General features: G+C 36.0%; 1 protein-coding gene across 2 annotated transcripts in view; it reads left to right on the top strand.

Moving 5' to 3' along the window:
• The window catches only part of RNF128 (ring finger protein 128), a 95,650-nt gene that overhangs the window by 46,320 nt on the left and 24,986 nt on the right, over positions 1–24,344 (top strand). For both annotated transcript variants that reach the window (XM_057719302.1, XM_057719301.1), the window contains exons 2-3: positions 9,082–9,329; positions 22,412–22,483. In XM_057719302.1, coding sequence (XP_057575285.1) covers positions 9,082–9,329; positions 22,412–22,483 — 320 coding nt within the window. The remainder of the gene's footprint in view (positions 1–9,081; positions 9,330–22,411; positions 22,484–24,344) is intronic.

Here is a 24,344-nt window from a genome sequence, read left to right as displayed (position 1 = left end):
GGTGGGAAAAAGCTGCTGGCACCTTAGCACCAATTCAAACAGAAGCACCAAACTGCATTGTATACTGTACTTCCATGCATTTACAGTAAAAGGAAAATGCCAGTTTCACTTAGGAATGGCCTTGATGTAGCAGTAAGAATAACTAATTTTATAAAATCTCTAGCCTGTCGTGCACAACTTTTTTTTTTTTTTGGCCTATTCTGTGTGGTGAAATTGGAAACACTTGTAAGACTGAGCTGTGAGCTAAACTGTCTTCTCCAAACAACTCCTTTTTAACTTGAAAGAACTAGTGACAAAGAATGGTTATTCAGTCTTGGGTATTTGGAAGACCTATTAAAACACTTCTCAATCTTCTAATTATGCATCTGTGTGAGTACAGATTTACCTTCATATACTGCAACCAGAAAAACAGATCACAGTAGATCTAATGCGGAAGCAGATATGAAGATCCAACTGTCTTCTATTGTCTGACATTAAAGAGGTTTGCACAAATGACAATGGCACTCATTACATTTTTGGGGGGAAAATAGTTATTTTTATTAATAAAAATTAGTTAATTACATTAATATATATCTACAGCTGTTATTTTAATTGAATGAATAAATATTTGTAAAATTCCTCTGTTAATTTCTAATATGGCCAACATGAAAAGAAATAATCTACATAAACAAAAGTTCTTTGGGGTCTTCAATAACTTTAAAGGGTATAAAGGAATCACAAGTACAGAAACTTGGAGAAATGCTGATCTAGCCCTTGGGTTCTTTTTTTTTTTTTTTTTTTCTTTTTAAAATATCTTATAGCCCTTGGGTTCTTAACAATGTGCTAGATGTTACCACCTGTGGAAATCCAAATTGGCCTGACAGGACTGGGTTTTTTAATAATAATTCTAAGAACTGTTTACCTGTAAATATGACATGTCATCCACAAATTACGCATGTGTGACCTTTTGAACAGTATTGTTTCTAATTTCCTAGTGTCTTTACTATGCCGTTTCCTGAGGGTTCCAGTTGCCTAAGATTTTTTGGTGCCATATCAAATCTGTGACCCATTCCTTAATTGTAGCATTACCTTCAAAACCTACAACAGAAGTATCTGGGGGTATAGGACAGAAAGAAAGGCAACTTGCTGGACTACCCGTGGCCGTGTGCTTCTGTTTCATCTGTTGGCTTCAAAGGATGGTAATAATAAAAGGTGATTTTGGTCCTCTTCACTGCCACCACCCCTCCCTCAAATAGCTGATTTGTAACAGTACAAAAAGTTAAGAGCCATTGCTTTAACCAACAGGCAACTTGTACTAATGCCTAGTTCATGTTCTGCTGCAGACTAGAATTTACCTAAAGGCTAGTTAGGAGCATAACATATTAAAGAGATGTGCAGTACTGATTTGTCTGGTTCCCAGTAAACCACAGACATTATATTTCCAGGTACTTTTAAGAAATCATTTGTCTATTTGCTTGTTGAGGTGCAATGATAAAACTAATTTTTTTTTTCATCCAGAGAGCGGCTATGAAGCAGTCAATTTAAGAAACTAAATTTGGTTCATTGGTGACTGACAGTAACCAAAAGGGGGCAAAAAACAAGTTTGTCACAAAACAGGAATTTGAATAAAGGGAGGCTAGTGTGGCTTAAAAGTTTAGATACTTTTTTATTTTTATTTTATTGGTTTAAAAAGAGCTTGGGCTATGAGGATGGGGTGGGTGTGGGGAACTGAACGTTTAAAAGCTACTGTAGACAAAATGAATATTTAGAAGTTAACTTGAATTGGTTCCCGATTTGCTAATGGAGGAAATGTTTGTTAGCGAATTATGTTGGAATCCGTCACACCTAGAGCTTGTTCATTCCAGATACAAGTGAATTCAGAAGTGCTGACCCCATTGTATCATCAGAATGTTGGCAGTATTGAATGTGAGCTTAGATTTAGAAGAGCTACTTTGGCTTTCAATTGTCCTCATTACTTGTAAGTCACTCATTGTGAATACTTCTTTTCTAATATTAAAAGTGGAAAACTGGTTGAAAGATACTAGAACAGCTTTCCTCACCTCCTTGTATTTTGTGTTTGAATGCCAAGGTGCTGTAAGTATGCCTTCCTTATGCTTAGGATATTTCATATATTATAAAATATTTTAGAGTTTATTTTACATTTTGATATGTTAATATTAAAATGGGGGGGCAGATCCAGAAGCACAGAGTTCACTATATGGTTTGCATTTGATAATTTATTCAATGAATTTGTCTGTGTTCACAAGTGAATAAGCTTAGACCAAAACCATAATATCATTAGTTTTTTGAAAGAAATAAATGGGGTTGGCCACCAGCAGGATCCTAGGATCAAATTTCTATATACTATGAATAATAACTATAAAGTGTTTTTTGCCAGTAGTGCTGAGGATAGATAGATTTATTTATATTAATTATAATTGAATGATATTTTAATTGAAGGATATTCAGTAATAGTAATAAGAGTTGCTACAGCCTGTTTTATTACCTTTGCTCCCAAGATAGGCACATGCCAAAACCTTTATTCATTGTTGAATTTGAAATTGGAGCCTGAATTTCCTCTTCTGCTTAATTATTACCTGCTCCTAATCTGTCCCTGCTCCCCAAATACTCTAGATAGCAGAGTGAAAATGTAAAAACCTTGAGCCATATCATGTTGTTGATGATTTTTAAGTGGGAAGTTCAAGGATTCCCTATAGAATTGACTGTTACAATTGTCCTATCGAGATAAATGTCATTAAAGTTCTGCTGGACCCAGGAACATGTGTTTGAGCAACAAGGGTCCAGATTAGCTATTCCTGACCACTAAATTGTCAACTTTGAAGTGCTGTTAATATATTAGAACTATAGAAATGACAGCTTTTTTTTTTTTTTTGCTTTTCAACTCTGAAAATTTGTCAGATACAAAGCATTAAAATTTATGAATAAATCCTTGAAACAAAGTGCAGATTTGGAGAGATTCAGATCCTGAAATGACAGCTGTTCTGTGATCAGGGTTTAGGCCATAAAGCTTTGTTGTCCAATTAATGATCAGTTTTCCTCATTAGACACTTTTAGCATATTAAAGATTTTTCTTTTGGGGGGAATGGGTGCTATGATTTTTGGAAAAACAATGAAATTAATAGCTGATTTGTAAATTCCATAAGGATAGCAGGAGAAATGTAGTCATATTCCTTTGGCAGAATTGATTTTAGAAGCTTAGTACAGCCCTGCTTCCTTCAGGCAAAAGCTGTAACCCAGTGGTCTCATGCCCACTTCAGGGTTATTTTTGCCACATGATACTTCTTCCCTCCCTTGAACTCTAGTCTGTTTCTGGTTACCAGTTTTTAAATAAAGAGCGCTACGAAGTGCAGAATATCAAAACAAGTTCAGTTTGTTATATTACAAATTACTGGACATTGAAGGAAATCAAGTTGTCTTTTTTATATAGGAAGCTATTCTACTAACCCAGTATGAGTTCAGAATGTGATTTGGAGATCATTTTTTTTTTCTACTACTGGCCATGAGAATGGATATGTACAGTTCAACTCACTGGCTTAGTTCATATTCCTAGTGGTGAATGGCCAATATATAGGAAACATTTGCAAGTGCCTAGAGGGCAGGGACTATATTTTATTCCTTTTTGTAGCCCCCAGCCTAGCACAGTGTCTGGCATGTGTGTAGATAATTACAAAATACTTAATGAGTTTAGAGGCACTGTCTTGTGTATAAGTGATCCACAAGAAGATTAATTGAATGATAGCCTTGATCTTATTAGCACTGTGTTTTAATCAGCTGAGCTGTGCAATCCATATTTGGCTTCTTAAGCCTGGTACTTTCCAAAGGAGATAGTTGTTATAGCAAAATTTTGGATAGAAAAATGGAAAGCTTGACAGCTTGTATAAGAGTCTATGTGTTAGTATATCAACATTGGTTTTAAGGATCAACTGTAAGAATGGTTTGAGGAAACAGCAATAATTTTAAAGATTGTGGTAAAACCATTTCCATTTAATACGTTATTGTACTACTGTGAGAGAATAAACCGATACACAAAATTCTGCAGCTTAAAGAACATAGATTCAGTGATACAGGTTGGTTTTCTGTTCATTGAGCTTATTTTCTTGAGTGTCTGAACTCCTGTCTTCCAAGAAGATCAATTCTTATAATCACTGAAGAAGTGCTTTCTCTAGGAAGGGAATAGCCATACTTTATCCTACCAAATAGGCAAAAGATTGTATTTTAATCATCCCTTTGAAAAAATGTCATTTTTCACATTTTCTAAATCTTATTTAAGATGAGAAAAACTTCTGGGCTTTGTGTGCATTTTCAACGTTCCCTTCACTTTTCTATTCCTCAACACACCAGAAATGAGAGAAATTAAACGTTCAAAATAAGTTTTGAGCACGACCACATCTATGTTCCTTATAATAAATGGCTACCTTTTTATACAGAATATGTTTTGTGATGCTTTAAAAAGATCGCTTACAAAGTCATTAATTTGAGTGGTTTGGAATCAGCTGAAGCATAACAGCCCCTTGAATCTCCAATATTTTAAGGACAAGAAGAAAGCTTAAGGAAGAAAAAGGCTCGGCATGCCTGCTCTAGCAAAACATACATACACACACACTCAGCAAAAAGTTTTTTTTCTGTTCCACAAAAAGGAGTCTTCTTTGAAGTTTCAGGGTACATATTTTGTGGTTTTGGTGTTTTTTTAAATATTTATTTATTTATGTATTTATTTAGGCTATGCCAGGTCTTAGTTGCAGCATGCGAGATATTCAATTGCAGCATGCGGACTCTTTGTTGTGGCATGCATGCGAAATCTAGTTCCCTGACCAGGGATCAAACCTGGGCCCCCTGCATTGGGAGCACGGAGCCTTAAGCCACTGGACCACCAGGGAAGTCCCTGTTTTGTGGTTTTTAACAGTAGCAAGTAGAAAAACAAATTTAACTTGGGACTGTATATGAACTTTGACTGGCTTTTTAAAATAGCTATAAGTGAAAAGAATAAGCAAAGTAATTTCGTTAAAAGTTTTGAATTGTATACTAATTGTATTTAAGTTTTGATCCTGTAGTGTCCAGTGGTGCACTGGAGTCATCTGACTGAGCCAATTGTACCCATATTTTCTTAACTCCACATTTGTACGGCCATGGGAGTAGTATTTATACCATGGAAATTGACACATACTACAAATCAAGGCTTCTTCCACCTCCCCCAAGAACCAATTGTTAAACATTTACCACTCCCCCACCCCAAATGTACCTATTTAATTTTCATTTGTACAGTCAAATAATAGCTTTAGGTTTCATTGAAGATAGAGAACTGATGTAGAATGGGGGTGAAGAGAAGAGGCACTAAAGCCAAACTGCCTGGATTCAGATACTGGTTCTGCACATATTAGCTTGTGCTATCCTAGGCAAGTTAGGCAATCTTATCTCTAATAGGATAATAGCAATGCCTACCTTATAGGGTTGATGTAAGGATTAAATATGTTAATACAGTTAAAGCACTTAGAATAAGGTCTAGTTTATAGATGAATCTTATCTGGCAACTTTCATTATCCACAACATAGCCAGGATTCAGGAAGTAAACAAAAATGTCACTGAGCAACCAATCTAAATATCAGAGGGTGGTACTTGCACCAAAGCCCTCAAGCTCTCTCTGGAAGCCTGTTTTACTCTTTGTTTAGATCCAAGCTTGATTGACTTTCCAGAGCTGATAGTAGATTAGATGTATAAAATTAGAAAGAGGGGAGAGATGCTGCTAGAAGCAATAAGTGACAACCTCTCTCCTGCAAAGAAAATTACTCAAAGTGAAAGCTCAAAAATGAGTCAGACTGGATGATCTCTAAGGTCCATTCCAGCTCCCCAAATTTGTGACTTTGGTGAAAAATCATAACACTTTGGGGACAAATAACCTAACTATTGTATTAAATAATGGCTTACAAAGATGATCCACTATCAATAGTAAATCATAATCAGTATATCCTACTTAGGAAAATAGGGCAGTATGGATGACTTCTTTAAATGTCCATTCAAAATTGTTGACATTAAATATTTGTATAGGGGACTTCCCTGGCAGTCCAGTGGTTAAGACTTCGCCTTCCAATGCAGGGGGTGCAAATTGCATCCCTAGTCGGGAAGCTAAGATCCCACATGCCTCCTGACCAAAAAACCAAAATATAAAACAAAAGCAATATTGTAACAAATTCAATAAAGACTTTAAAAATGGTCCACATCAAAAAAATCTTTTAAAAAAAAGTATTTGGGTAAAACTTTTTACTTGGGAACTTTACTTATATGGAATACCTAATTCCCTGACAATACCAGATAAAGGAAAGCGTTACTGTGGTTAATTAAAAGACAGTCTCTGCCCTTAAAATGTTCTTAATGTAGAGAGGGAGTGTGGCATGCCAATTGAAATGCAAAGGAAAATGAAGTAGTAGCTAGAGGATAAAAACCGAGTGACAGAGGAACAAAGAAGGGAATATTTACATTCTCACTTGAACTCAGGAAAATAACATAGGAGGCAACATTTGAGCTGGGACTTGAGTAATACACAGACAGGCAGAAAAGGAAGGGGGAATGTCAGAGCATATGTACAGCATTTTAAGCTAAGAGAGCAGAATGAGCAAAAGGAAAGTTATGAAATGTGAATGACACTAGCCAATCCCATGTGGCTGGATCTAAGTGTTCATGAGAAGAGGGGTGTAGTGGAGATACATCAAACTGGAAAAGCTGGCTTGGGACCAGATTATATAAGGCTTTAAATGCTAGAACAAGAAGTCAGAAATTTAATGAGTAATAAGGAGCCACTAAAGACTTTTGAGCAGGGAAGAGGCATGATCCAACCAAGTGATGGCAAAAGTCAACCAGGAAGGTAAATGCTGATGAAACTTTAAGGAAGGGGGGAAACTGAAGTTAGAGTGACCAGTTAGGAGGTGACTGAAGTAGTTCAGGCAAGGAAATTATGAAGGCCTATATTATAGGGCAGCAGGAATGGAACAGAGGATCTGATAATGGGAGATGCTAAGGAAGTATTATCTACATGACTGACTGATTCTGAGGTTACTAAACCTGGTGACCAGAGGGTTGTGATGCCATTAACTGTGATTGGGAACAGTGGAACTATTTTTAAGTAGTTGCAAGGGTGTAGGGAGGAGGAGATATATAATAACGCTTAGAAATAGGTCTTTTATATGATTAGAAAGCTAATTCAATAGATAGTTGGACCTCATATAGCATATATGAATATGAATTGGGGCGATTGAAGCACAGCATTGTTCCTTATGTGTAGACAATGTACATTTCTTGACTATCCTTGTTTTTTAATCTCCTTTTGACCACAATGGCCAGTATGTTCCTGAGCATCCACCCCTGCCACCCACCTCATATCTTCTAAAAGAATAAAAAGTTACTTCTATTAGTCAAAAACATTTAGAAAGACACATCTGTGATTTAAAAAGAAATCTTTAAAATTATCTTATATTCCAAACATTTTTAGAATGATCTATGCTTTCAAAGATTATGCAGGTTACAATATCAGAAATGAATGCTAGGTTATATAAATAATCAAAATTTTATAACCAGAAATTTTCCTGACAGATGGCTTTTAGAGAAAAGCCAAATAATGACAAAAATGAATTGAAATAATTTCTGGGCTTTTAGTACCAAAGCTAGAAATTTAAAGCCCCCCAACTAAAGAGAAAAATGAGCCTCTCTTGCAAAATAGCCAGTTTTTTAGGACTATTTGCATTATATACTGATAGAGGAAAGAGATGCAACAGGAGACATTTCAGCCTCCTTCACTTCCCATTGCTTTTGAGATTTTCTTCAAAAGCAATGGGAAGTGAAGAGAATGAATCGTCAATGTTACCAAACTGAATAATGGTAATAAATGAGTCAGCAAAGTTATATAAAAGGGTTTAACTAAATGGCTATCATATGTAAAAATAATGTCTTTTGGAACTTCAAGGATATTTAATAATACCCTATGAATATATTTTTTGAATTAGTAACTTCAAGTGAGGAGAGGATCTTGATCTTGTAGACTTTGGCCACTGGGGGCCATAAATCTAAGGGATTACTTGGATAATAATTCTGCTATATGCATTGCCATTTACGGTTTGTACTCTTGATTTCATCATTGAAAGTGTGAATACTATTAACATTCAAAGAACTCTATCCTTTTCCTAAAGATAATTAGTCTCAGGTCATTTAAACTAGAAGGAATATAAACCATGATAGGCATTGGAATGGTGAGAGTAATCTAACATTCTCACACTATTGGGAAAGATAACGTCTGTCCTTTTTTTATCACAAGGTTTATAAAGCCAATAAAGCAGGAGCTGTTATAGAGATTTAGCCTTTAGACTAACATTTATAAACGATTAGACTAAGTAATAAGTTTAGTCTGATATCAGACTTGACTTTAGTTGGGGTTTAATAGAAACACATTTCTATCAGTTTTACATGTTATATTCATTGCTAACCTGATTAGGTCCGTGCAAAACCTTAGAGCATCTTGGACAAATTTTATATCACTCTTGAGGATATAGAAAAATGACACACGGACATATATATAGGTTGTCCATTTGAGCTTGTGATCATTATTTGCCTCAAATTACTAATCCTGATATGTAGATCCATATACATTTTAGTAGCGAACTCATGAGATCGTCTATCACTTTATAAATTGGGAAACATATAGTTAAATAGTTTTGCCTTTCCCAAATCTCAGATTCTCTAGGAGAATTCCCTACCATCCAGGTGACTACTTATCTTTAAGAAAGCCTTCACATAAGAGGCAAATTGGGCCCCAAACCCAATACTTATGAATTATAGGTGGCAAACCTGAGGAGAGGGGAGGTATTCGTTATATATCATAGCTTCCTTACTAAATTATGAGTTCCTTAAGATCAGTAACCAAGTCTTAGCGTGTTTATATTCCCTATAACTTACATACGCGCGTGTCCAATAAATGTTAATTGAATGAATGTGTCCTTCCTTTGTCTCATAGAGTGTCATTTAAAATCATTTTAGCAATTGGATTTTTATTCTAAGAATGATTTACCAAACTAAAACGGAATTCTTTTTCTTTTACAGGTGCAGGAGACATTGTTGCAATCATGATTGGCAATCTGAAAGGCACAAAAATTCTACAATCTATTCAAAGAGGCATACAAGTAACAATGGTCATTGAAGTAGGGAAAAAACATGGCCCTTGGGTGAATCACTATTCAATTTTCTTCGTTTCTGTGTCCTTTTTTATTATTACGGCAGCAACTGTGGGCTATTTTATCTTTTATTCTGCTCGAAGATTGCGGAATGCAAGAGCTCAAAGCAGGAAGCAGGTTTGTAATGGTCCTTTCTTCCAATTTAAAAATATTTTACAGTCTTAATTGTAGATTCAGTGTCGTGCATTTTAATATACTTCGCCTGGTGGACAATGATCCATGCATATGTTTTGTGAAAACTGGTAGTTTTTAAAAGTATGTCAGCTTCTATCCTCTCAAATCTCTTATTTTCTGAAATTTGTCTGTGGCCTTAATCCTGCTTGGTTAAGTCTTCTAATACCTCATTAGGGAGCACAGCCAACATTTAAGTATATATGGGTATAAATACATATGTTCTTTTACATATTTTCTCTAAATTACAAAAGCATTTCATACACAATATAGAAAATTTAGAAACTAGAAAGTACAAGGGAAAAAAACCTTCACCCAAAACTCCATATAACAACAACAAAACTGTAGTCACCACCCAAACATAACCACTGTTGTTTTACATGTAAGTGTGTGCCTGTGCATGTGTGCATTTGCATTTGAGGGCAGGGCTGGGAAGAGAGACTAAGCTGAATATCATGAGTAGGCAAGTTTAAAGATCTAATTGTGCATAATATAGTACTAGGCTCCAGAGTCCCATATTCATAATTTCTCCCATATTTTTAAAAAGTGTTTTTCTTTTTGCTTTTTTATTTTTATTTATTTTTTGCGGGGGGGGGCTGCGTTGGGTCTTCATTACGATGCACGGGCTGCTCAGTGCAGTGGCTTCTCTTGTTTCGGAGCACAGGCTCTAGGTGCGTGAGCTTCAGTAGTTTTGGCACATGGGCTCAGTAGTTGTGGCTCGCGGGCTCTAGATAGAGTGCAGGCTCACTAGTTGTGGCACATGGGCTTAGTTGCTCCGTAGCATGTGGGATCTTCCTGGATCAGGGATAGAACCTGTGCCCCCTGCATTGGCAGGTGGATTCTTAACCACTGCACCACCAGGGAAGTCCTCTCCCATATTTTAACAACTGATATATAAACAGGTACAAAGTATAGAAATAATAGAACAAAAATACCAAAGCATCATGAAACAGGGAAGTACCTCTGGTTGTATGGCATTGATCCTACCACCTTTAAAGTGCCCCTCATCCCCCTGATATCCTCACTTCTCTTCCTTACCCAGCTTAACTTCCGTAGCCACTCCCATGCATATGTCTTCAATTTCCTTGGTCCTTCTCTCTGTTATACTTGCTGTCAAAACCCAATCCTGATTAAATCCTATTTCCCATCTACCCTATGCCTGTTCTTTGCTTAGCTGAAGTAGCAGGAAAACATTAGCATCTATATAGGCTAATCTCATTTTAAATTTATGATCACAAACTCAGAGTGACTTTGCTTAGTGCTGCCCAACAATTGTGCCATGTTTTCTTAGCCATTTCCTCTCCTTCCCTAGGTGACTAATCATACATATTCCTTTCTCCTTAAACCTCCAACACTTCCTCCAACTTTACTCTCAACTTATATTTTGAATCTTATTCCACTGAGAAAACTGAAGTAATCAAGAGTACTTCCACAAGCTTCCATCACATGTACTCATCTATCTGCATTTGTGTCTATACCTGATATCCTCTGCCTTGTCTTCTGTTACTTTAGACACCCAAACATGCTATTTGTTGCTTCCATTTTCAAAAGAACTTCTCTTAACCTCAGGCCAGAAACCTTGGAGTTAATTCTTTATTCTTCTCTTTCTTTCACTTCCCATATAACCTCCATCAGCAAGTCCTGTTGTTTCTACCTTCATTATATGTCTAGACTCTGATTACTTCTCACCACTTCCATTGCTTCCACCCTGGTCCATGCCACCATCATTTCGTAACCTCCTCTCCCTCTCAAGAATCCTCAATACAACAGCAGAGTGGTGTGCCACTCCTCCAGAATAATTAGTAGGGATTTAAGGCTTTCAGTTGATCATATAGTGGGGGCAAGATTATATTTTATATGTACTGGGAAGTTCCTCCAAAGGCAGTGAAATTCTGGCCACTTCATGCACTCTTTCTGCAGTAAGCAAAGATTAACCCAATTATTTGAGAGTAGGGGAGCAGCAAGGATTTCTATATGGCAAGAAAGTTAATTAAATTTAGGAACAGATGAAAAATTGAAATCTTATTATAAACCATTCATAAAGATGTAGGCACCAGCATATGGTAATGACTGATGATTATCTCAATGTTTAAAGTTAATTGACTTCTGTACTTCTTCTTAGAGAAGCAGCTTATCACATTGGTGGCAGGTTCAGCCTGTTACTAGCAGTGGTCAAAAGGATGTTTAAAATTCCTGTGCCAGGCCATTCAATAGTTTCACACTGTGTTAATATTTGGCATTTGTATATTGTACTGATTTTATCTCTGAAGTTGGAAAGAACGTGGTATCCAGTATGACAAACTATTCAAAGGTTATAGTTACAATGACAAGAGTGTTTGATTTGTGCATATTTGTGGTGGGGTATGTATTTCTGTACTTCAAGTACTATATTAAATCTATTAACTATGGCATTAAACCCCATAAGCAAGTAATATAGTTTATAAAGAACTGTCTGGTATTGCACAAGCTCCATTGAATATTTAACTCTAGTCTCATCACTCGTTTAAGTGATTTTCAAGTTGATAATATATCTTAAGAAAATTAACTTCTGTATAAGTGGTTAAGAATAGCATTAAAACTTCTCACCTTTTAGAGAAGGTTTCTGAGAGGGCATTTTTCACTACTTAGTGGTCTATATCTGTTTATCCTTTGGTGACTAAAGGATTAAATATGTGACTGATAATCCCTTTTGCTTATGTATAGTTGAGAGTGCTAAAATGTTATTTACATGTTATTTAATTTTTCTGACTTCCTGTTTATTTTTAAAACGTAGAGCTTGATACATATGATGGTTATAACTATCACTAAATATCTGAGTGCATTATCCCCATTTTACTGGTAGAAATAGTACTGAAACTGAGTTATGAAAATTTACCTTCATTAGAATGTTAGGAATTCATTAGAATATTCAGGAATGTCTTCCCTCTGAACCATTACAACACGTAGTAGATAATGTCAGGCAAACTGATAAATGTATAACCATAAATTTTGATGACCAAAATGCCCGATTGTAATGGATAGCATATAGTGGTCGTATGCCTGACATGCCAAAGTATGATGTGTAAGAACACACATCATCCCTGTTTTTGTGGATGGAAAGCTTTTAAACAAGATGAAAAATATCAATGGGTTGTGAATGGAAATAACATATTAGGCATTATATGGTAGATTCTTGTCTTCACTGGGAACAACTCTAACCTAAGACAAGGAGATTATGGAAAATCTTATGGCATGCTCAAACTAAATTGAATTTGGGAGTGACCATTATACACTTGACTCTGGCATGGGACACCCAGCATTTTTGGGATATAGTGCATGTACCTTGATCTTATTCAAGCAGCCAGTACTCAGTGGAAACAAGGTATGTGTTGGATTAAACATTGGCCAGTGAAACAAAAGAGGGCTGTAGGTGAAATAGAAGCTGGCCTTGGTATAATGCAACAAGCTGAATTTACTTTTAATGAAAAGTGTCTTTCAGGAGAAAAGAATTTACTCTCTGAAATAGACAGATTAGTAGGAATCATCTTCCAAGAGCAGAGAAAAGAATGGGAATCCACTTGGAAAGATGATAAAGACTTAGTAATGTGGTCACACAGACCCAATAACTAATGCTAGAGTATGTTAGCGCTCAACACTTGGAAAGAGCACATACTCTGACACAACAGGGTCTGTTAACTATTTTACTTCAAATGGGGACCCAAGTAGTCATGGGGTAATGGCCTTCCATTTTTACTTATGGAAGTTCAAGAGGAGCATCTTTGAGACACATGCAGATCCTTACGGAAATTTTCTGGGTGAAATCGTAACTTACATTGCTGATCTTTTTTTTTTTCCCCTGAAATTTATTCAGCTTAATTTCTCGGTATTTAGCATTGTTTGATTTGTAAATGCTTGCTTTTCTTTAAGCCAATTAAATAGAGCTCATTTACAAATTAACCTCAGCAATGTTATTCAAAGACAAAGACACATACTGAGACATACACATATATCCAGACAGTCAGAGATCTCATAGTTTCCGCTTGAAATTTAAAATGCCTGTTGTCCCCCCCGCCCCCTTTTCTTCTCCCTTGGATTGAAGTTCTACTAAGTAACCCAAGGCTGAAGTCTCAGGCAAAGTGGACTGTGATTCTATTTCAAGGGCCTGATAAGTGTTAACTTCAAGCTTTCTCCTAGGCATATTTTTGTTCTCTCAGGGTCAGAATTCTGAAAAAGATATTTTAACAAGCTAGCGGTTTTTAATTGCATATGCAAAAAGAGCCGGTTTTGTCATTTAAAGAAAATTTTATCTTAACCAGTTTTCTCCAGAATCTAAAGAATACTGTGGCCGCACTGTCAAAAGTCATCCTTCTCTTTCTGTAGTCATGATTTCATAGCTAAAATTTAAACAAGATAGTACTAAAATTGGCTCTGATAAGAGGGGCAGTCTGGCTGATAAATACATTGCTGATCTTTGACTAACCTTTCCCAAAGGATGGACTAAAATAAGATGAATTATAGGAATAGGAATAATACTGAATGATACCCATGTATTCCCCATGGGAGGGAGATGGCCTTGCTGCACAACAGTCAATAGGAAAACTATATAATAGTGTGAGTTGAGACAAGTGATTGGCTTTGTCCTCAGTTAACGTGGAACCTAGAAATGACACAATCATCACCACTGGTGATAACACTTGTCCGTAATAATATCTGGTATGTGGGCAAATAACAATTCTTCTAGGAAGATTTAATAAATACTTCTGTGATACTTCCTGATTTCTTTTGTAACCAAATGAAACTACCATAACCATATTGTGATATAGTATAATACTGGAATTGTTGGTAAGGTTCAACTGCCTTATATAAACAAATCTCATGATAATCAAATGTATTGGGAAACTGAACTAAAACCTCCCCAGGATGTGATTCCAGTGGAGAGTGACTGGCCTGAGAAAGAATGATATAGTTCATTACTTTAAATAGCTCTGTACAAGTTTATCACAAAGTTCAGGTGGCCATAGATCAAGGAAGTAAACAGATAATTAAATTGGTACATCACATAAAGATGTTTTAAATGGTCTTATAGATTGGAAGAATTATTTCTTTGAGCCTATTTTCATCCTTCATTGCCTTTTGCAAGTATTAGATATGGTTATGTTGTTCTTGCTTACCTTATATATAAATGCTGTACTAATTGTAAAAGCCCAGAATGACTGTTTTGTTGTTAAAAAGACCATGATTGAGAGAGAGGCAGTGGATTGTAAGGAAAGAGACGACACAGTAAATCTAGTTGCTTACTCCTTGAAAGTCTTGCAGGAAACCATGCTTGGCCCTTGGCTAACCCTGGGAATGGGACCATCAAGGTGGTTTTATTTTGTTTGTTTTGTTTGCTTTTCTGTTTTTCCCAGTTTTATTGAGATATAATTGACATATAGTACTGTGTAAGTTTAAGGTGTATAACAAAATGATTTGACTTACATACATCCTGAAATGATTACCACAATAGATTTAGGGAATATCCATCATCTCATATAGATACACGTTAAAGAAATAGAAAAAAAATTTTTTTTCCTTGTGATGAGAACTCAGGATTTATTCTCTCAATAACTTTCATTTATAATATACAGAAGTGTTAATTATACTTGTCATGTTGTACATTGTATCCCTACTTATCTTACAATTGGAAGTTTGTAGCTTTTGACTACCTTCATCTAATTCCCCCTTCCCCCACCATCTGCCTCTGGTAGCCACAAATCTCATCTCTTTTTCTATAAGTTTGTTTTTCTTTTTTCTTTTCTTTCTTTTTTTTTTCTTGCCCATGCCACGCGGCATGTGGGATCTTAGTTTCCCGACCAGAGATTGAACCCATGCCCCCTGCAGTAGAAGTGCGGAGTCTTAACCATTGGACTGCCAGGGAAGTCCCAAGTTTGTTTGTTTTTGAAATATAATTGACCTGCAACACTATGTTAGTTCCTGGTATGTAACACAGTGATTTGATATTTCTCTGCATTTCAAAATGATCACCATGATTGTCTAGTTGTCATTTGTTACCATAAAAAGATGTTACATAATTATTGATTATATTCTACACACTGTGCATTTCATACCTGTGAGTCATTTATTTTGTAACTGAAATTTGTACCTCCTTATCTCCCCATATAAAATGGAATATTACTCAGCTATAAAAAAGAATGAAATCTTAACCATTTGCGAAAACATGAGTGGATTATGAGTGGATCTAGAAGATATTATGCTAAGTGAAATGTCAGGCAGAGAAAGACAAATACTGTATGATTTCATTTATATGTGGAATCTAAAGAACAAAAATATGAACAAACATAACCAAATAGAAACAGAGTCATAGATACAGAGAACAAACAGGTGGTTGCCAGAGGTGAGGGGGGTGGGGAGAGGAGAGAAATAGGTGAGGGAGATTAAGCGGTACAGGCTTTCAGTTACAAGATAAATGAGTCAAAATGTTCTTTATGTTAGTGATTGATGATTTTGTCATACACAGTTGGAGCAATGGACCATGTTGTACCAGCTTGTCGTGGGTGCTTGGCACAACAATCAAGATAAATAATGTGCACCTGGTTTCATTGTTGGGGTCCTGAGTTTGGAGCAGCATGGCCAACTGCTAGCAGAATTATCTAGTGACCAGTCCCCCATCTGAGCCTCAGATCCTGGGACTCAAATTGGCTTCCTGGGCAGAGATAAGTCTCACATGTCCTTGTAGTTTGCTGCCAAAGAGATAGCACTCCTGTGTGGTCTCAGATGAGGAAGAACTTAGCTACATTAATATCTTAAAATTTGTCCTTGAACTTAAAGTGTGACTAAAAATATCTGAAACATTTCTGGTTACATTAAATTTTCTCTGCTCTCCTAGTATATGAAATTAACTTGAAGACTTACCAGGTGTCTGCATACTGCACCGCTATCAATATATACATATTTGTAGTGGGTGCATTTGTATGTGTCTGTTCCTGCCTGAATTTGGGATTTAGAGCCCTTTACAAAACCACTGCTTTGGCTCTTGTATGAGAAGAGCAGATTAAACAAATTCTTGTCTGAGTAGGACCTAGTTTTATAGTCTTTCTCTGATTTTCTCACTGAACAAAAGGAAACTCTTACAATGGGTCTCTCAGTGTTTTTTTTTTAATATTCACTTACTCTAATAAAGGTTTTGATTGTCTTTCTTTGAAAAATGATAATCTCAGTCATAACCTATCTCCTGGGTTAAATTCGCCTTTTTTTTCCCACATAGATCTTGACTTTATTTTTTTATTTTTATTTATTTTATAAATTTATCTATTTATTTATTGGCTACGTTGGGTCTTCGTTGCTGCCTGCAGGCTTTCTCTAGTTGTGGTGAACGGGAGCTACTCTTCGTTGCCATGCACAGGCTTCTCAGTGCAGTGGCTTCTCTTGTTGTGGAGCACGGGCTCTAGGCACATCAGCTTCAGTAGTTGTGGCACGTGGGTTCAGTAGTTGTGGCTCAAAGGTTCCAGAGTGCAGGCTCAGTAGTTGTGGTGCACGGGCTTAGTTGCTCCACAGCATGTAGGATCTTCCTGGACCAGGGACTGAACCCGTGTCCCCTGCGTTGGCAGGTGGATTCTTAACCACTGCGCTGCCAGGGAAGGCCCTAGATCTTGACTTTAATACTCACATTTGATTTTATATTAAAAACATTAAAGAGATAATTGCAAATTCCTACCATCCTCTCTGCTGGATGTGTCTATCCTGCCTTATTTTCTTTTTTTTTTTTCCTGCCTTATTTTCTGATTTAATTGGGTATACCAAACTTAGCTCTTAAAGTAGAAGTGAATGGTGTAACAAAAGGATCCTTTCAGAATGTGAACAAAATTCACCCTTTTCTCACTGCTCTTCCTTACAGTGCATTTCCTCACACTGTTCACAGGGACCACCTTCATGCAAGTGGTCTGTTCTCCTATTTCCGTAGCTCCATAGACTTATGGGAAGCTGTTTTATAGTTTGCACCTCCTCTTTCCTTTAGGAATACTCCCATTGAAATATTATACATAGGTTTTTTTGGCTTTATCTTTTTTAATTGAAGTATAATTGACATACAATGTTATATTAGTTTCAGGTATACAACACAGTGATTCGATGCATAGGTTTTTGCTGGGGAAAAAATAGATTTCTTTCAGTTCTCATATATCTAAACAGCCACATCACTTGGGCTTTGATTTTGTTCACAGGAATATATCTGAGTAAAAGAATCCCCTTACTATAATTCTTGATTTTAAGTATTCTGTTTTATGAATTCTGAGCCAAATTTTTATGAAAATTTTTATTTGAAAAAAGTGATGACTTAAGAACAGGAAAATCTAGTTTGCTTATATCCACCCTCTTTTCTTGCTTTTACATACCTCGCCCTGCCCCACCCCACCCCCATCAAGTAATTAGGGTTGACTAGTGCCTAGTGTTATTCATGTGAGTTTCAGTTAAACTAAAAGCTGAATGCCTTGGGACCAAAAACCAGGCTGACTAATAACCAGATTAAAACATTTATTTTACTTAATTTGATATAAATTCACAGATGAACTAGGTAGAATATCTTTGGGTTCATTGTAATTTAAAAATTGAACATTGTAATATAGGATAAGAATTGACCTGACTCTTCATTTTCAGTCCACTTAAAGTGTTACTCAGAACCAAAAAAAACTGTACAGCTGAAATTCTTCAGTGACTAGAACCATCCCAGCTTTTGAATAGAGTTTTCTTCTGTTAAGAAAACTGGCCAACAACCAAGATGCTTTGAATCAGTCTTCTACTCTAAATGCCAAATATTCTTAGACCAGGTATCTCTTAGGATTGGGGAGGAGGTGGGTAGAGTCTATTGATATAAAATACTGGTTTAAAAGAGTTCCCCAAATCACAGTAAGCAGCCAACTGAAGAAGGATTTGAAGATTGGATGATAGCTGACTTTGAGGGGTTTTCCCTTATTTCTTTCATTTATCTTCTTCACAAGGAATGTGAAACCCTTTAAAGGCTTCTCTGCTGTTACACAATGGAGGCAGTGTACTATAGTGGAGAGATCATGAGCTTTAAAGCCAGATAGAACCTGAGCTTGAACTGAATCAAAGCTCTGCAACTAACCAGCTGCCTGGACTTTAGTCGAGCTTCAGAACCTTTCTTCTCTATAAAATTTGGATATTAAAATACATATTCCGTAAGGTTGTTAATGTTTAAACAAGATGACACATGTAATAGCTTAGGATTAAACCTGACTCATGGCAGGGGCCCAATGCATGTTCTCTAAACATTTCTTTTCCCAAATTTGATAGAATAGAGGCTTTTAATAAGTAAAACTTAGATGAGAAAATAATGAAAAAATGTTTTTCTAAATTCAGAAGCTATTCTTTGAGCAACTACTAGGCATTATGGGAAATTTTAAAAAATGATTAAGGCCCAGTCTTCCACCTACTCACAATCTACTAGGAGAAAAAAATATGTGAATAATACAACTATAGAATATAAGAGGTAGAAACAATGTGCTATTGGAATTTATAGGGTAGGGGGGAATTCTGATATGGTGGAGAGGTACTGAAACAGTGTCCAAAATAATTTGTGTAACAAAGTAGATATACTCTTGATGTTCTGTTTTTTAAGGAATAAAATATAAATTACACTTTACACTGGGGTATATTGTTTTTAAATGTTAAAGCATATATGGGCACCCAAAAGTTTGAACTAAATAATATTATCCAAACATATTTAATATAAACTACTTGGTCTTAATTTTGTTCTCATATGTCAGTTTTTAGAGGAATCGATGCATCTTGGAAACTCCTGCTGTCAGTGTGACCATGAAATATTTTGAGTGCTGATGTCAGTTTTTAAAGTGAGCTTTATTCAGGTTCTAAAAATACAGTTTGTGCTTCTTAACAAAACCACGTTGCACCTCCATATTGAAAGAAATGTCTTTTCTTTATAAAAGCTTGGTAGGGGTTATTGGAAATATTCAAATTTCCCTTTAAAGGATTTTTAAAATTCTAGGGCTGCTTCATTAAATATTGGTTTATGCTGTGCTGCAAATCTTTTAGAAATCCTTCGTAATCATGTCCCTTGCTTAGGATCTTCTGGCATCTTAGATTTTTGCCTGTATTTTTGTCTCCCCCCTGCTTTAAAAAAAAAAAAAAAAAAGCATTGGTCTTAATGTAAGTTACACTTTTCTTATTGACACAGACTTGAACATTTAAAGTTTGCCTTCGATCCCACCTCTCAAGATAATTTGCATTAGTCTTGGATATAATCAAAGTTGTATAGTTAGCATTCATCCCTGGTGATTTGATGAACACTAGCACTGGAGACTCATGCATTTATATTTTGTTGAATCTTTTAGAATGAGAAATCAGACTGTATAGACTTAATCAAGTAAATACACTAGAGATGTATCACTTCCTTGTGAGTGTATTTCCCCAATTGTGTCATAGAGCTTGTTACTTAAACCTAAATTAGAAGTGCTCTAAAGACAGAGTGCCAAATGATTGTCAAAGACTTCTTATGAACTATATTTTTCCTTGCCCTGTTTTCTCTTGTTGGCTCTATTTTTGTATTATTTGCATTTTGTTCATCTTTGTGTCGAAATAGCTCATGCTTTATAGAAAAAGAAAGAAGTGATGTTTGGAAGTCTGGGCCAGGGCCAGAATCCTGTGGGCATACTGGTTGTTCACTGTAAGGACTGGCCACAATTTGACAGACCATAGAATCCAGGAGTTGGAAAAACTTCAGAAGGTTCTGGATGGGTGTATCGTAATGGAATCTTGGAATGTGAAGAGCAGACTTCCAGTAGCAGCTCTCATTTAGAGGCTGCATGCCCTTTTGGACAAGTTATTTTACTTTTCCAAGCCTCCATTTGCTCAGTGTTAAAATGGAGATATCCTCTCCTTTAAGGGGTTGTTGTGAGGATTAAATGAAGTAACAGATATCAATAATTTTAAATTAGAAAGTAACTGTATAAATATAAGGAAGTAGTACTAGCTTCCTGCTCCAAGCCACAGTAAACAAAAGATGGCTACCTGGATGCTACAGTTAAGTGCTCCCAAAATCTGGGCTTCTGTGGGACTGACACTAACCAAGTCATATTTTTAGCATGGCATTCTTTCTCTTTGGGTATCAGTTATCTTATCTGTCAGATTAGATATCAGGCTAGGTGAACTCTAAGAGTTTTTCCGACTCTAAAGATCCTAAGTATACCTCCATTCACTGTCACTCTATTATTTACTTGTGATGCAAGTGACAAAATAGAAGGGAAAATATTTATGCTCAAAGTCAAGTACCATCATAAATTTCCCTTGTGAGTAAAATCCACAATTAAGTCCCAAAGAGGGAGTGAAAGGGCTTCAATTAGCACTTCTTTCCTTGTAAAGGCTAGGCCTTCCTATTAAATGTTCCTATGAGCTATATTTGCCAGTCAGGTAACAATCTGAGAAGTTTCTGCTGCTACTCTGACAGCAGAGAAATACTTTGGCATTAAAGTCCTTGGCAGCAAGCCAAATACCTTTCACAAAATGATATTGGAGGCAGGTTTGGGCATTAAGGAATTTCCTTGCATACCTATCTCATGGATTATTTCCTTTAAAAATATATTTGCTACAGATATGTGTAAATCTGTTTTGCTTATTGATGAATAGTACTTTATAATTTCATTTAATAAACATTTTATTAAGTCTGCTATCAGCCAGACATTATGCTGCATACTTTACTTACGTTATCTCTAATTTTCATATAACCTCAATGTCACCTGGGGTCTCCCTGCTGGGGATGGAGGTACATACAGGGGGATGAAGAAGCTGTTGACATTCTCACAAGACCTCTGGTTCTGAGCACCTACTTTTTGCTGAATTTCTCTAAGTTTGTTCATTTTACAGTACAAAATAGGAAAACTGCTTATCATCTTGCCATGCTACACATGCTATCTCTCTATTCCATACAGCATTCACCCAGGTGTGAAACCTAGCTTCTTCAATTTACACATGTATTATCTTCACTTGAGGCATTTGTGTATGTGGTAGAGTTTACTGAATGGAAGGTTTATTTGTGGCATCACAAATAATTTCAGATTAACTCCAAATATCTCATACCACCTGGGAGTTTTTTTTCCTCTGGCCAGTTCATCCCACACAGAGGGACAGACTTCTCGCTGATTCCTCTCTTTCTGACTTTTCCCTCACCTTTTAAATTTCCCCCTGTACCCCAACCTCATTTCTGATTCAAATATATACATATATACATATGTGTGTATATGGATAAATGGATAGGTAGATATATAATATTTTAGTCCTTATTCTCTGAATGAGCCGTGGGCTTGCCTTTGCATATCCAGACTTATCTAGGTATATATTCAGTGAAACAAAAAAAAAAGGCTTACCACTCTCAGAATCTACCCTCCTTACAAGGAAGTAGTGGTTATAAACAGAGTTTTTTCTTCATACTGAGTAACACTGTAAGGATTGGTATTATCCTCATTTTATAGATGAGTAAACAAGCTGAACGATTTAATGACTTGTCTAGGATTATTCATTTAGTAAGTGATAAAGTCAGATTTTTGAAGCTAGGTCTGTTTGCATCCAAATCCTATGTACTTTCTACCAAACAAGACACAATTCAAAAAAAAAAAGAAATTGGAAAAGATGTACTTTAAAGTCCTCTGGGCTTTTGAAAATAGGAAAATTGCTTTGAAAATTCACAGCATCTGAATCCATTTGGAATAGGGACACATAGCTTTACCATTGTGGCCCAAAGCTGCTGTTTAAGAAGGTAGGGAAACATAAGGTTTCAGTAATTTAAAAAAAACCCTGCTTGATATCAGATAAATGGACATTTATTATGGTTAATTAAATTTGATCTTTTAAAATTTACTTATACATTGGCTTTTTTGGGGATATCTTTCCATTTATTTGTGTCTTCAATTTCTTTTTACATTGGCTTTTAATTGATAAATATTTATTAATCCTCTCTACCTTTTTGATTGTATTTCTTTTAAAAATATTTTTTCCATTACCTGCTATTTTTTTTATTACAGAGACAATTAAAGGCAGATGCTAAAAAAGCTATTGGAAGGCTTCAACTCCGTACACTGAAACAAGGAGACAAGGTGCATTTTTGACTTTTAAATGCTATTTGTTTTAAAGCAGTGCTACCAAGCTAAAGCTAAATGTTCTTCCAAAGTATGATTTTCACTGTAGTTTTTAAATCTTATTGATTTTTTAATCTATTTGATGCTGGAGGTAGGCTGAATAATGGCCCTCAAAGACATCTAGGTCCTAATCCCTGGAACCCATAAATGTTACCTTATATGGCAAAAGGACTTTGCAGGTATGATTACGTTAAGGATCTTGAGATGGGGAGATTATCCTGGATTATCCAGGTGGGTACTAAATATAATCACAGTGTCTTTATAAGAGGGAGGAAAGGGGAGATTTGACTACAGTGCAGTAGGAGATGTGACAATGGAAGCAAGAGGTTGGAGTGATACAAGAAAGGGGCCATGAACAATAACAGTAAAAGTTTGTGTCATTTGAAGCCACTAAGTTATTATAATTTGTTAGAGCAACAACAAGAAATTAATACAGTGCTTCAGTACAACATTACTTGAACATCCATTTTCAGATTTAGCACAGTTGAAAACTACCATTGATATATAAAACACATATCAAAAAATAGCTATAGAAGTTTGTACTACAATAAAAATATAGCTATAGAACTTATTGAAATAAAAAATACCATTTATAATAGCACCAAAACCATTATATACTTAGGTATAAATCTTACAAAATATGTACCAGATCTATATGCTGAAAACTGCAAAACACCAATGAAAGAAAGAAATCAAAGAAGACCTAAAGAAACGGAGGGATATACTGTGTTCATGGGTTAGAAAACTCTCTATTGTCAAGATGTCAGTTCCTCCGCAAACTGATCTATAGATTCAATGCAGTTTCAATCAAAATCCTAGTTGCATCTTTTGTAGGGATTGACAAGTCGATTCTAAATTTACTTGGAAAAGCAAAAGAACTAGAATAACCAAAACAATTTTGATAAAGAACAAATTTGGGACTTCCTTGGTGATGCAGTGGTTAAGAATCTGCCTGCCAATGCAGGGGACACGGGTTCAAGCCCTGGTCTGGGAAGATCCCACTTGCCTTGGAGCAACTAAGCCTGTGCACCACAACTACTGAGCCTGTGCTCTAGAGCCCACGAGCCACAACTACTGAGCCTGAGTGCCACAACTACTGAAGCCCACGTGCCTAGTGCCCATGCTCCACAACAAGAAAAGCCACTGCATCGAGAAGCCTGTACACTGCAACAAAAATTAGCCCCTGCTCGCCGCAACTAGAGGAAGCCAAAGCACAGCAACGAAGACCAACGCAGCCAATAAAAAATAAACTAATCAACTAAAAAAATAACAAATTTGGGTGACATTTCCTGATTTGCAGAATTATTTTAAAGCTACAGTAGTCAAGAAAGCCTGGTATTAGGGAAAGGATCTTTGGATCCTTTAGATCTTTGGAACAGAAGAGACAGTCCAGAAATAGACCCACACATGTATGGTCGATTGATTTTCAACAAAGGTGCAAAAGCAATGCAAAGAAGAAAGGGCAGCCAGTTGTTGGCTCTCCTGAATATCCGTATACAAGAAAAAATGAACCTCAGTCAATATTTCATACCCTCTGTAAAAATTAACTCGAAATGGATCATCGACTTAAATATGAAACCTAGAACTATAAAATTTTAGGAGAAAACTTTGGAGAAAAATGTATTTGTAGCTTGGGTTAGGCAAAGATTACTTAGATATGATACAGAAAACAAGTCCATTAAAGGAAAAAAATGAGCAATTTGACTGCTAAACTTAAGAGCTTTTGCTCTTCAAAAGACCCTGTTAAGAGACTGAAAAGAGCCACAGACAGGGAGAAAAATATTTGCAAATCACATATCTGATAAAGGACTGTATCCAG

The sequence above is a fragment of the Hippopotamus amphibius genome, chromosome X, assembly GCF_030028045.1.
Source record: "Hippopotamus amphibius kiboko isolate mHipAmp2 chromosome X, mHipAmp2.hap2, whole genome shotgun sequence".
NCBI classification, from domain to species: Eukaryota; Metazoa; Chordata; class Mammalia; order Artiodactyla; family Hippopotamidae; genus Hippopotamus; species Hippopotamus amphibius.
Note: the sequence above shows the minus strand (reverse complement) of the source record. Positions and strands in the feature narration are given on the sequence as shown.